This window comes from Macaca thibetana, chromosome 6 (genome assembly GCF_024542745.1).
Source record: "Macaca thibetana thibetana isolate TM-01 chromosome 6, ASM2454274v1, whole genome shotgun sequence".
NCBI lineage: Eukaryota > Metazoa > Chordata > Mammalia > Primates > Cercopithecidae > Macaca > Macaca thibetana.
Genome location: NC_065583.1, coordinates 159,652,284 through 159,665,225, shown reverse-complemented (window position 1 = coordinate 159,665,225; position 12,942 = coordinate 159,652,284). Strand labels below are relative to the sequence as shown.

At 41.3% G+C, this 12,942-nt stretch overlaps 2 protein-coding genes across 26 annotated transcripts in view; one reads left to right on the top strand and one right to left on the bottom strand.

Moving 5' to 3' along the window:
* The window catches only part of BASP1 (brain abundant membrane attached signal protein 1), a 1,209,505-nt gene that overhangs the window by 751,978 nt on the left and 444,585 nt on the right, over window positions 1-12,942 (top strand). The window lies entirely within an intron of this gene.
* Window positions 1-12,942, bottom strand: part of MYO10 (myosin X) — a 275,069-nt gene that overhangs the window by 152,147 nt on the left and 109,980 nt on the right. Inside the window, exon 3 of the mRNA XM_050794761.1 lies at window positions 3,218-3,376. Coding sequence (XP_050650718.1) covers window positions 3,218-3,376 — 159 coding nt within the window. The remainder of the gene's footprint in view (window positions 1-3,217; window positions 3,377-12,942) is intronic.

The following is a 12,942-nucleotide window of genomic DNA, read 5'->3' as shown; positions in this document are numbered from 1 at the left end:
AGACAGGCACTGCTCCAAGCCAGGATCCCATGTGGAGAAGCGGTGGCTATTCTGACAGGTGGCGGTCTTGTCTCGATATAAGCAGAGTCCAACAGATGCTGGCATCACCAATAAATGGCTTCAATGATAATTTTTAAAAATCATGGTGGCTGCTTTATGAATAATATAAAATTTTGCAAGCCTCAAATGGAAGGTCTACAATGGCATAATTAACTGAACTGAACTGCAAACTGGATGCACAAAAATCCTGCGGCTTTCCCCTTAGAAAGGAAGAAAATGACCTTATTCCAAGACCAAGATCTTATTTATAGTATTTATTGGGCAATTTAGCTATCAAGTTTAACATCATTATCATGAAAAGAAGAAAACAAAAAACTTTTTAAAAGGGTCTACCTTGTAAACCCCTTGTGTAGTTTTTTTTTTTTTTCCCTTCTAATTTACTTACTTTTTCTTGACTATTGAAAATGTACAATAACAACTTGTGTCCAGGTAGGCATGCTGGCATGTGCCTGTAATCCTAGGTACTCAGGAGGCTAAGGCAGGAGGATTACTTTAGCTCAGGAGTTTGAGTCTAGCCTGGGCAACATAGCAAGACACCATTACCAAAAAAAAAAAAAAAAACTTGTTTTTTCTCTAACGACAGCGAAGTATGAGTTTGAAAATAGAGACTGAGCATCCCTTGTGTGAAATGCCTGGGACAAAAGGTGTTCTGGATTTCAATATTTTTTGGATTTGGGAATATTTGCGTACTATGCACTGGTTAAGCATAATTTAAGTTAAATTCAAAATCCCAAATATTCCCAATGAGCATTTCCTTTCAGTATCACATCAGCATGCAAAATGTCTTAGATTTTGAAACATTTTTTGGATTTGGGGTTTTTGGATTAGGTATAGTCAACCTACAAGAGACATACACCAATAAAAAATTTTAAAATCCAGGTTCACATTTTATCAACGACAAGACTATTTGTAATACGAATGGCATTTATTTTATAAACATTTATTGCACAACTACCAGGTGCCTGGCAGTGTCCTTGGCTCAAGGAAGACAAAATAAGTCCTTGACAAACCTAGCAAAGAAACTGCCATGTAAACAAATAGTTACGCGACAGTGTCAAATATTTAATACTGACAACAACGCATGCACAGTGCAGTGGTCATGTGGATACCTATGCAGTGTTATTCCATGGGAAAGAGGCAGTTCCCTGGTCATCGACAAGGAGATTTTTGAGATGGGAACAGAGAAATAAATGCGCATTATGTTGGCTCATGCAAAACACAGAATGCATCACCACTTTCACACCAACACGTATAAACATTACCTTTTCTGAACATATGGAAAATATTTTAATCTAAAGACTGAGGACAAGCTAGCTCAGCAAGTCAGAGGACTACAGCATGATTGAATTTCTCTGGACAGGGCTGTTTGAAAACATTTGGCAAACATTAGGTTGATCTGACCAAAAAAAACACTTTCACAGTGTAAAAAAAAAAAGAAAGGCAAATACAATTTTTTTTTTATAAACTGAGGAAGATTTAGCAGTGTAAACCCATAAATATCTAATTCTTTCTCTTTCCCAGCTCCTTTGTCAGTCTAAGGTTAGATAAATTGGAAGAACCTGAATATTAAGCATGCCTTGAGTTTCAGTTAGCATGTACTATCCATTTGAAGGCTGATTTTATTTATTCATTTATTTATTTATTTATTTATTTATTTATTTGGAGATGGAGTTTCACTCTGTTGCCCAGGCTGGAGTGCAGTGGCGTGATCTTGGCTCATTGCAACCTCTGCCTCCCAGGTTCAAGCAATTCTCCTGCCTCAGCCTGCTGAGTAGCTGGGACTACAGGCAAGCGCCACCACGCCCAGCTAGCTTTTGTATTTTTAGTAGAGATGGGATTTCACCACATTGGTCAGGCTTGTCACAAACTCCTGACCTCGTGATCCACCCACCTTGGCCTCCTAAGGTGGTGGGATTACAGGTGTGAGCCACCGCACCTGGCAAACGCTAATTTATTATTAATCATAATCACAACCATACTGGCAAAGAGAAATGTAACTCCTAAAGAATAAAAATTACTAAAAGATCAAGAGTTTTTAAAGTATTATTATTTTGGCTCAAAAATTATATAAATTTGAGCTGGACAAGAGAAATAAACATATATAACCAGTTGCCTTTAGTTTCCTATAAAGACTTGCAAACAGGCAGATGGAAAAGGGGAGAAAACCTGCAGGTCAACTGATCCTGACAGATAATGTAGTACCTGTACTTTAATGTCAAAAATGTATTACAGAAGTGATTTTTAAATATCACTTCATAATAGAGGTAGAGTCACATTTCACAGAAGTTGAGAGAAAAGTGTGCATGACCACTTTTTATGTATTTCTCCATTCAAAATAGCAAACAAGAATCCCATAACTTAGAAAGATGGGTTGGGTTCCCTTGAATGCAAGTATCACCCTAGGGTGGGCTCCAGAGCCACAAAAATAATTGAAAATCCACAGAAAGAGAAAAATCCAGAAAAGACAGCTTGAGTTCAAGTACTCATGTCTACAAGTTAACATTTTCCCTCGGTCAGTCTAACAACTCCATGACTTCTTTCCGTAGCAGAACACTTAGAAACTGAATACAACAGAGCGTATTCACAAGAAGCAAGGTCAAACTACCTCGATGTGCAGAAGACCCTTCCACAGAAAGTAAATCCCACTAACAAAATCTAGGCAATAAACTCTAGGAAAACATGATTTATTGACCCAAGTTTCTAATTTGGCAAACCCCTTAAAAACACAGTTTTACGGCCGGGTGCGGTGGCTCACGCCTGTAATCCCAGCACTTTGGGAGGCCGAGGCGGGTGGATCACAAGGTCAGGAGATCGAGACCATACTGGCTAACACGGTGAAACCCCGTCTCTACTAAAAATACAAACAAATTAGCCGGGCGAGTTGGCGGGCGCCTGTAGTCCCAGCTACTCGGGAGGCTGAGGCAGGAGAATGGCGTGAACCCGGGAGGCAGAGCTTGCAGTGAGCTGAGATTGTGCCACTGCACTTCAGCCTGGATGACAGAGTGAGACTCCATCTCAAAAAACAAACAAACAAACAAACCTAGTTTTACTTAGATTAACAAGAGTTCTCAAAAGGCAGGAAATACTCCCTGAAAAGAAAAATAAGCATTCACTCAAACGTGAGGATCTTTTTAAAGGAATTACAATTGGAACTTACATATATTTGATTTCTCTTATACCGCTGGAATAAGTTATACATGATGGAGCCGCCGTGGAGCTCTGTCAAGGACGCCATGTCATCCACGCCCTCCTCGTTCGTGGGGTGCATGGCAGTCACCTTCTGGTGGGTAATTGTGCTCTGCTTGTAAGTGAATACCTGAGGGAGGGAGAGGAATTCAATTATTTCATTATCAGCAATAAGTGATTTTTCATACAAGTGTCCCAAACTGACAATACAATCTCGGTATAATTTCAGCAAAAAGATTCTAAATTGGACAATAAAAAAATATATTGCAAAAATCTTTTTCATTTTAGGTCACCTATATATTTGTCTCACTCTCTCTGTATACGTGTGTGTGTGTGTGTATGTTTTTTGTTTTGAGGCATGATTTCATTCTGTCACCCAGGCTGGAGTGCAGTGGCATGATTACAGCTCAATGCAGCCTCCACCTCCGAGGCTCAAGTGATCCTCCCACCTCAGCCTCCCGAGTAGCTGGGACTACAGGCGTGCACTACCAGCCAGCTAATTTTTGCATTTTCTTTTAGATACAGGGTTTTGTCATGTTGCCCAGGCTGGTCTCAAACCCCTGGGCTCAAGCAATCCACCTGTCTTGGCCCCTCAAAGTGCTAAGATTACAGGCATGAGCCACAGAGCCCAGCTGTCACCTATATATTTCTAAAAGAAGCAGTTATTTTGACCGGTGCTATCAGACATTCCTAAAAGATATTAGTTCAAGTACGAACATCTTTTGGGAGTCACAGAAATTATAAACTTATAGTTCACTTCTCTGCATTATTTCTCCATTTGATATAAATCAGTAACAAGACACTTTCCAAGTTTTAGAAAGTAATTTGGTTTCCCTATATAATGTTTCCTATTGAATCATATAATTTCAAAGCTTTATAATAGTTATTCCATTTAAGTATTAATTTAAGTACTTTAAATATGATATACATTCATATTGATTAAATAGTCTATATATCTGTTCAAAGACTGTAACGTATTATCACAGGAATATTTAGAAAATCTCCTTGGACAATATTCCCTTTCAACTAGGATATATAGCATTTGTGTACTCTCTCGGCAGAACAAATGCAGTCTGATTTAAAATAAAATTGTTTTTTTTGTTTGCTCAAGAACCTATCTTTTTTAAAATTCCAAAAACAGCAATAAGCACTATAGACATGTGGTAGCATGTACATAAAGTGACTCTGGTACCGTCAGATTGCTGAATTTGCATGGATTTCTAATGTCTACTCAGTGCTCTTCGTCCTAAGCGATTTGGTTCAGGATTAACCACCTCACATTAAGCTCCATCTGTTGACCAAAGCTTGACCAGCTTTACAAACTCAAACAATAACAAAATCATTTGATTGCAGAGTTCCACTCCATATTTACTCATTTACTATAGTTGGTAGTTTTTAAATACTTGGATTACAATCCTCCTTTAAGTAAAATAAAAACATCAAGAGATTTTTTTTTAAAAAAGACATAAATAACATGAAAAGTGCTCAGCCTTCAGACACGCACACACTAGCATGTGCATGTCTGCACACAAAACAATTTTCTGCAATCATATGTGTGGAATGTTTTTATTGGAGAGATTATTTTTAGATACTGACTGGCTGCCTACATGGCAACAAATGGCATGTTATTGCAAAGCAGAATGACACACTAAGAAACGCAAAAGTACCAATCCAATGGTTTTCATGAGCCATGACAAATGGCATGTTTCACTCTGCTAGAGAAAAATTACAACTTCGGCAGTAGCATTTCTGCCACATGAACCACAACAGTTGGTCAAGCCAGTCCTGAGAAACTGCAAGGCCAAGGTTGGGACCCACCCATCTCTTATGAAGAAAAGCCACTGTCCCCAGCTGCTTCCTGGGCTCAGACATCCACCAGGAGAGGAGACAGTCCTGGTGGCCCCATCTCATGGCAAGGTGGCCAACCCTGCTACATGAGCCCCACAGGGCTGGCAGAGGCCTGGGGCCACCTAGGGAGCAGGGTAGAAGCGCTTCGCACCCAGAATAACAAGGTATTAACGAAGCCACAAGGTCATTCAAGAGTGAAGAAACATATAGACCCTTCGTTTAAAGTCATCAACACCATGCAAGTTAAGAAACAGAAACTTAGGCCGCAGTCGAAACAGCCTTGGGGCAACCTAGAAATTCCCAGAAGTTAAACAGCTAGAACGCCCTGCCTTCCCCCAGCACGCCACATCCCCGTGATGCCAATCCAGGCACGTTTTCAGAAGAGCTACAACCGGACAGGTACTTGCGTCTTCCAAAGAAAGTGCTGACCAGGGTGGGGCAGAAACAGAACTTGCCTGCTGGTCAAGTCTCAGCCAACCAAGTGGTATAAAGAAGGGCCCGTGTCACCTGCCAGCTCCCGGCACACTCCTGAGGCCTCATCTCACTCTGCTGGCTCAAGGCTCCTGCCAGTACAACTCGAGTTCCCTTCCCAAATTTTCTTCTAGGCAAGAAGACAGGGCACTGAAGCCAGCACAACTATCTCCCCCTCAAGCCCCTGCAAACTCACCACCAGCAAGTCCTTCTCAACGTGAAAACAAACAGCTTCTACTAACTGTCACTCTACGTATACTGAGAAATCCAGATTTTGAAGATTTAGAGTATTAGAATTTTTACTTATATTTATATTGATACATATTCTGCTTTCTGGAAATAACCATACATAACACTCACACACTACAAAACATAGACACTAATTATTTTATATTTTACATATATGTAATATACACATTATACATATTACATATAATGTGTACGGTATATTTCACACATACATAAAACATCTTATATGTGATATATATTATATATCTTATATGTATTTTACATATATAAAACATCTTATATATTATATACATATAAAACACCCTCTATATAAGATCTTATATCTTCTTAAGATACCTTATATCTTAATATTTTATATAAGATGCTTATATACATATATGCATAATATATATGTTTTATAATGTACATATGTATAATATATAAGATGTTTTATATATGTATCTATTACATGTATAAAATATCTATATAAGGTATATATATAAAATGACTGAATGTTTACATCCTATGTAATTGTCTTGCTGTTCCTAGTGCATCAAAAAAGACAAAGAAATGTGTATATCCTATGTCTTTTTTGATGCACTAGAACAGCAAGACAATGCATAGCCCAAGTGAACAGTTCAGCACTGGAAACCATCACTGAAAATATGGCTATAACCTGTAAACTAGAGTTCCTCACCTTCATACATTTGACTTCCTTTCCCCTCTTTTTTTTTTTTTTTTTTTTTTTTTTTTTTTTTTGAGACAGAGTCTTGCTCTGTCTCCCACGCTGGAATGCATTGGTGCAATCTTGGCTCACTGCAACCTCCTCCCGGATTCAAGTGATTCTCCTGCCTCAGCCTCCCTTAGTAGCTGGGACTACAGGCACGTGCCACCACGCCCAGCTAATTTTTTGTATTTTTAGTAGAGACGGGATTTCACTGTGTTAGCCAGGATGGTCTCAATCTCCTGACCTCGTGATCCGCCTGCCTCGGCCTCCCAAAGTGCTGGGATTACAGGTGGGAGCCACCACGCCCAGTCCCTTTCCTCCTATGTTTGGGAGCACATTACGCATGCCCATTCCAGGGGTGGAAAAATCAAGAGAACTAGAACCATTCCTTCTCAGGACCACAGGAAGACAGAATCATGATGGGAGACAATCGTTACATGAATAAAACAGAAGGCTAGGAACAGAAAAAAAAGAAACATTATGTCATGATACAGGATTGCAGCTGCTTAAAACAATGAGTATTTCAAAAAAAAAAAAAGAGAAGAGAATAGTAGAGAAGAATGTATTTGTGGAGGAAAGGCAAGGATAACCATCCATTCAGAGGTGGGCTCAAGTTTGTAAAGATCTTAGAACATTGTCTGGCATTCAGAAGGTGCTAAATTAAGTATCTGATACATTTAGAAATTTGGGGAGAGCATCAGGAAGAATAGCTAATGGATGAGGGGCTTAAGACCTAGGTGATGGGATGGCATGTGCAGCAAGCCACCATGGCACACGTTTACCTACGTAACAAACCTGCACATCCTGCACAGGTACCACTAAACTTATAAAGTTGGAAGGAAAAAAAAAAACAAAACAAAACATAAGTCAAGCAAATAATTCCTACGAGGAAAAAAACTTTAGAAATTTAGAAAATCCACTCATTCCAGCAAATTTTTAAAAATTGTTTGGCTGGTGTGTTCTAGGCATTGGAGATGGAGCTTACATTCCAATTCAGGGGGAGAAAATAAGAAACAAATATACAAGTGAATAGACAGTATCGCAGGTGGTGATGGAGTCTATGAAACATAACGAAGGTAAGGGTGGACTAAGGAGTACCTGCGGGTTATAATTACATCAGGTATTCGGGGGCAGCCCGATGGATTAACATTAAAGGAGAAACCCTAAGGAGGTGAGAAACAGAACCAGCCCCCTGCGTTCTAGTGTCTTAATACGTTATTGGGTGAGTGAACACCTGATTTAATTTGGAAAGATTTCAAAGGATTAATGAGACCCACAATCTTACTGAAGAATTTGTCTCACAAAAAAAAAAAAAAATAAAAAAAAAAAAGAATTTCTTAAGAGAGATTCCTGAACTATCAAAAGTCACCTCTATGTGCAACAATTAGCAGGGTATTAGTCGTGCAAAGTGTACAGCAGGAAAGAAAACTAAGTTTACAGAATGGGATTATTGGCTGGGCTCAGGAGCTCACACCTGTAATCCCAGCAATTTGGGAGGCTGAGGCAAGCAGATCACTTGAGGCCAGGAGTTCAAGACTAGCCTGGCCAACATGGTGAAATCCCGTCTCTACGACAAACACAAAAATTAGCCAGGCATGGTGGTGTGCGCCTGTAATCTCAGCTACTCAAGAGGCTGAGGCATGAGAATCCACTGCACTCCAGTCTGGATGACATCTTATATAAAATAAAATAAAATAAAATAAAAAGCCAGGGAGGGGCAGGAGATTTTTTTTTTTTTTTTTTTTTTTTTTTTTGGAGACTGAGTCTTGCTCTGTCATCCAGGCTGGAGTGCAGTGGAGCGATCTTGGCTCACTGCAAACTCTGCCTCCCGGGTTCACGCCATTCTCCTGCCTCAGTCTCCCAAGTAGCTGGGACTACAGGCGCCTGCCACCACACCCGGTTAATATTTTTTTGTATTTTTAGTAGAGACAGGGTTTCACCATGTTAGTCAGGATGGTCTTAATCTCCTGACCTCGTGATCTGCCCACCTCGGCCTCCCAAAGTGTTGGGATTACAGGCGTGAGCCACCGCGCCCGGCTGCGGACGGGGGCAGTTATTTTTACGCAACTTTTCCTGAAAGAAACAAGGGCCACAATACTGTAACAAGATGTTTTTCTAAAAATCACAAGTTGGCATAAACCGAGTTACTTTAATGGAGCATAAAGCACGGAAAAGGAGGTAAGGAATGAGCAAAACACAGAGGATTAACAGACAAGAAATCCGCTTGGATAAAATGATACCTGAGAACAAACGCTTCCTGTTCTAGAAGTACAAACCGCTGGTCACATGGTGAACTGGATTGGCGTGGGGGCAGAACAAAGGAAACTGATCAATACGACTGAAAAAATTACTTGGAGAAGGGGCTTATACACAAGATTTATTTTATTACAAGTCATTAGGAACCTCTAGTCTTAAAACCTAACTTTTCCAACTGAAGGGAAATTAAAATGAAAAAAAAAATCATAATCGATAGATGACACACTGAGTATTCTCAAGCATCTTCCTCTCACACTAGCTTGGCATTTCTTCTAGAGTAGAGGTTCTCAATCTCCTCCCCACCCCTGCCACTGCCAGGGACACTTGACAACACCTGGAGAGATTTTTGGTTGTTAGAATTTGGGGGAGAGGAGAAGGGTGCTACCTGGCACTAAATGAGCACAGGCCAGGAATGCTGCCAAACATCAAAGTAATACCCAATACTACCCAAAATGTCAATAGTACGCTTTAGAAATGTCCTGAGACACCAAACAACCAGATGTCTACACAGACACTAAGAAAAAATGATGACAACAAGCCAACGCCTGTAAGGAAAACTTCTCCTAAAACATAAAAACATCTTTCAGCTGGGTGTGGTGGCTCACGCTTGTAATCCCAGCACTTTGGGAGGTCAAGACAGGCAAATCACGAGGTCAAGAGATTGAGACCAGCCTGGCCAACATGGTGAAACCCCGTCTCTACTAAAAATACAAAAACTAGCCGGACGCGGTGGCGAGCGCCTGTAGTCCCAGCTACTCAGGAAGCTGAGGCTGGAGAATTGCTTGAACCTGGGAGGTGAAGGATGCAGTGAGCTTAGATCGGACCACTACATACCAGACTGGGCAATAGAGCAAGACTCTGTCTCAAACAAAACAAAACAAAACTTTCAAAAACAATCGAAGAAATAAAAATACTGAATAGAGGTAAACAAAATCAGCATGACAGTATTATGGCATATTATATTGATTCGCTTTTATTTGACCCCAGTTAAGGAGCAGGAGGATGATTTCTAGGAATTGGAGTTCACTTACATTTTTGAGATTTTCTAACTGTACTGCATTAATTATGGTGAAACAATATGGTCCACATTATCTCTGTTTCTGAGACTATTCCTTTGCTCCTTCCTGGCCTAGGATCTTGCATCTCTTCCCAGGTCTGGGCAACTATCTTCCTGCTACTCTCCTCCTTGGAGTCTCAGCTCAAACATTATCCTCTCGGAAGACACCAACGGTCTTGCCCAGAGGCACCCCTGCCACTCTCTTCCTTCTTCTATCACGTGTGTGTCCTCATTGCTCCTTATGACACATTATAATCACTTATCCATTATCTTGTTGAAAAGCCATCACACCCCCACCCTGGAACCTCTTGGTCAGGATCTTTCACACTCTTCTGACCACAACCCACAGGGAGACATGTTTTTCCCTGTGAACTACTGTAGTTCAATAAAAGTTTCCTAACACAACACTTAGCATCACAACGTTTGATGCTTCCCCATATTTTATATCCTATTTCATTTCTTTTAAATGCCAGCTATGACCCTCTCAGTTGACTTCACACCTCACTACTCTGAGGCAGGAACCATTACCATCTTGTCCCCAGTACTCAGTCCTGGCAGACTCAACAAATACTGAAGGAATGGTCCTGCCCTTAAAATGGGTATTATATATATAGAAAGGCAGAGTGGACAGCTGGATGCAGTGGCGTGTGCCTGGAATCCCAGCTATTCAGGAGACTGAGGCATGAAAATCACTTGAGCCCAGGAGGTGGAGGTTGCAGTGTGCTGAGATCATGTCATTGCACTCCAATCTGGACAAGACAGGGAGACCCTGTCTCAAAAAACAAAACCAGGATGGGCACGGTGGCGCATGTCCTGTAATCCCAGTACTTTCGGAAGCCAAGGCAGGCAGATCACTTGAGGTCAGGAGTTCGAGACCAGCCTGGCCAACATGGTGAAACCTTGTCTCTACTAAAAATACAAATATTAGCCGGGCATGGTGGTGGGTGCCTGTAATCCCAGCTACTCGGGAGGCAGAGGCACAAGAATCACTTGAACCCGGGAGGCAGAGGTTACAATGAGCCAAAATTGCACCACTGCACTCTAGCCTGGGTGATACAGAGGGAGACTCAGTCTCAAAAAATAAATTAAAAAAAAAAAAGAAGAGTGGAATAAGAGGCAAACACAGCCTTAGAATCATTTCTAGCTGGATTGACCTCTCCTAGATCTATGCTACCTGCAACTGAAGGACAACAAACAAGATTTTCATTTCTCTGGCCCAGTATTTCCTCCATCTGTAAAATAAGGATGATGATCAGAGACAACTCATAGAATTACCGCGAAAACTAAGGAAAATAATGTAGGTAAAAGTCACAGCGACTGGCATACAACAATACAATAAAAGGTAGCAATTCCTATCAGGGGAACAGAATACAAAGAACAACACAGAACATTCTGCGAGGAAAAAGCAAGAGTCGCAGGAAGTGCGGCGGGAGGAGCGCAGGCTCTGAAGATGAGAGAACACAGTCTCCAGAACAGCTCCTGTGCGGGAGGAGGGAGCGGGCCAAGGGAAGCTGCGTGTGCAATCCCCATGTTTTATGACAACCTTGCCTGTAAGCGCTCTGATGAAAAGCTATTTGTCATAACACTTTCTTCTCCTATTTTAATCCCTTTGCACGGAGTTGGCTGGCCTTGTTTAGATTTTGCCTGGAATTCCACATTGTTTCTGGGGATGTCTCTCTTATTTTCCGCCTTTCATTTATTGGCTTTTTAATTCATGAATCAAAGTAATGATCAATGACAAAGGTTGTTAAGACATCTGCCTCCTGACATGTGGCTGAAATGAGCAATCACGTAAACAAAAATGAGCTTATGTTCGGCTTCACTGACTGTGCTTTCAATGACTGGTGTATACGCTCTCAAGCTCCATGATTATTTTGTACTGAGTAAGTAATTTATACTTTTATGATGTTCCTTTGCAACCAAGAAGAGTCTAAGAAGAAACAATCCACCTAACTGAAAATCTGCCTTTTCCTATTGTTTTTGTTGATGCTTTACAAGACTGGAGGAAGTATTTGGGGCATGAAAACATCAAGTCCCCTAGAAAGTTTCCTGGGAACCTAATCAAAAGCAAATGTATACATGTCTACTCTGCTAGTGTGCAGGGGAAACAAACGGCAATAGTGCCCTGTTTTCAGTTCAAACTTGTCAGAGATTTGGCACTCTAATTACACGGCCTAGGGGTTAACCTTACGGTTTTTTATTTTTTTTTGAGACAGAGCCTCCCTGTCACCCAGGCTGGAGTGCAGTGGCGCAGTCTCAACTCACTGCAACCTCCTCTTGAGTTCAAGTAATTCTCCTGGCTCAGCCTCTAAAATAGCTGGGGTTACAGGCGTGCATCACCACGCCTGACTAATTTTTGTGTTTTTAGTAGAGACAGGGTTTCACCATGATGGCCAGGCTGGTCTTGACCTCTCGTACTCAAGTGATCCACCCTCCTTGGCTTCCCAAAGTGCTGGGATTACAGGCGTGCGCCACTGCGCCCAGTCAATGTTTTCTTTATATATATAACTGTTCTGCTACTTTGTTAGATAACTATGAAGTACAGATAACACAAAGATTGTTGTTTTCTTTTTCAACGACTCAACTAGTTTGTGAAATTAAGTCCTTTAACTATCATCAGGTTTTCAATGCCCAGTGTATCCTTTGGGTGACAAAACAAAATAAGAGGGCCAAGCAGAGGGAACGGGTTAAGTGCCAGCTGCATGCATCAGACATTGCTAATGTTACCTCATTTGGTTCTCAGAAGGAGAGGTAATACTGATGCTCATTTGTTTTATTTTTTTGCAACAGAGTCTCGCTCTGTCACCCAGGCTGGAGTGCAGTGGCGCGATCTCGGCTAACTGCAACCTCTGCCTCCCAGGTTCAAGCGATTCTCCTGCCTCAGCCTCCCAAGCAGCTGGAACTACAGGTGCCCGCCACCACGCCCGGCTAATTTTTTGTATTTTTAGTAGAGACGGGGTTTCGCCATGTTGGCCAGGATGGTCTCGATCTCCTGACCTCGGGATCTGCCTGCCTTGGCCTCCCAAAGTGCTGGGATTACAGGCATGAGCCACCACGCCCAGCCCTGATGCTCATTTTTAAAAGGATGAATTCACAGAGGATCAGAGAA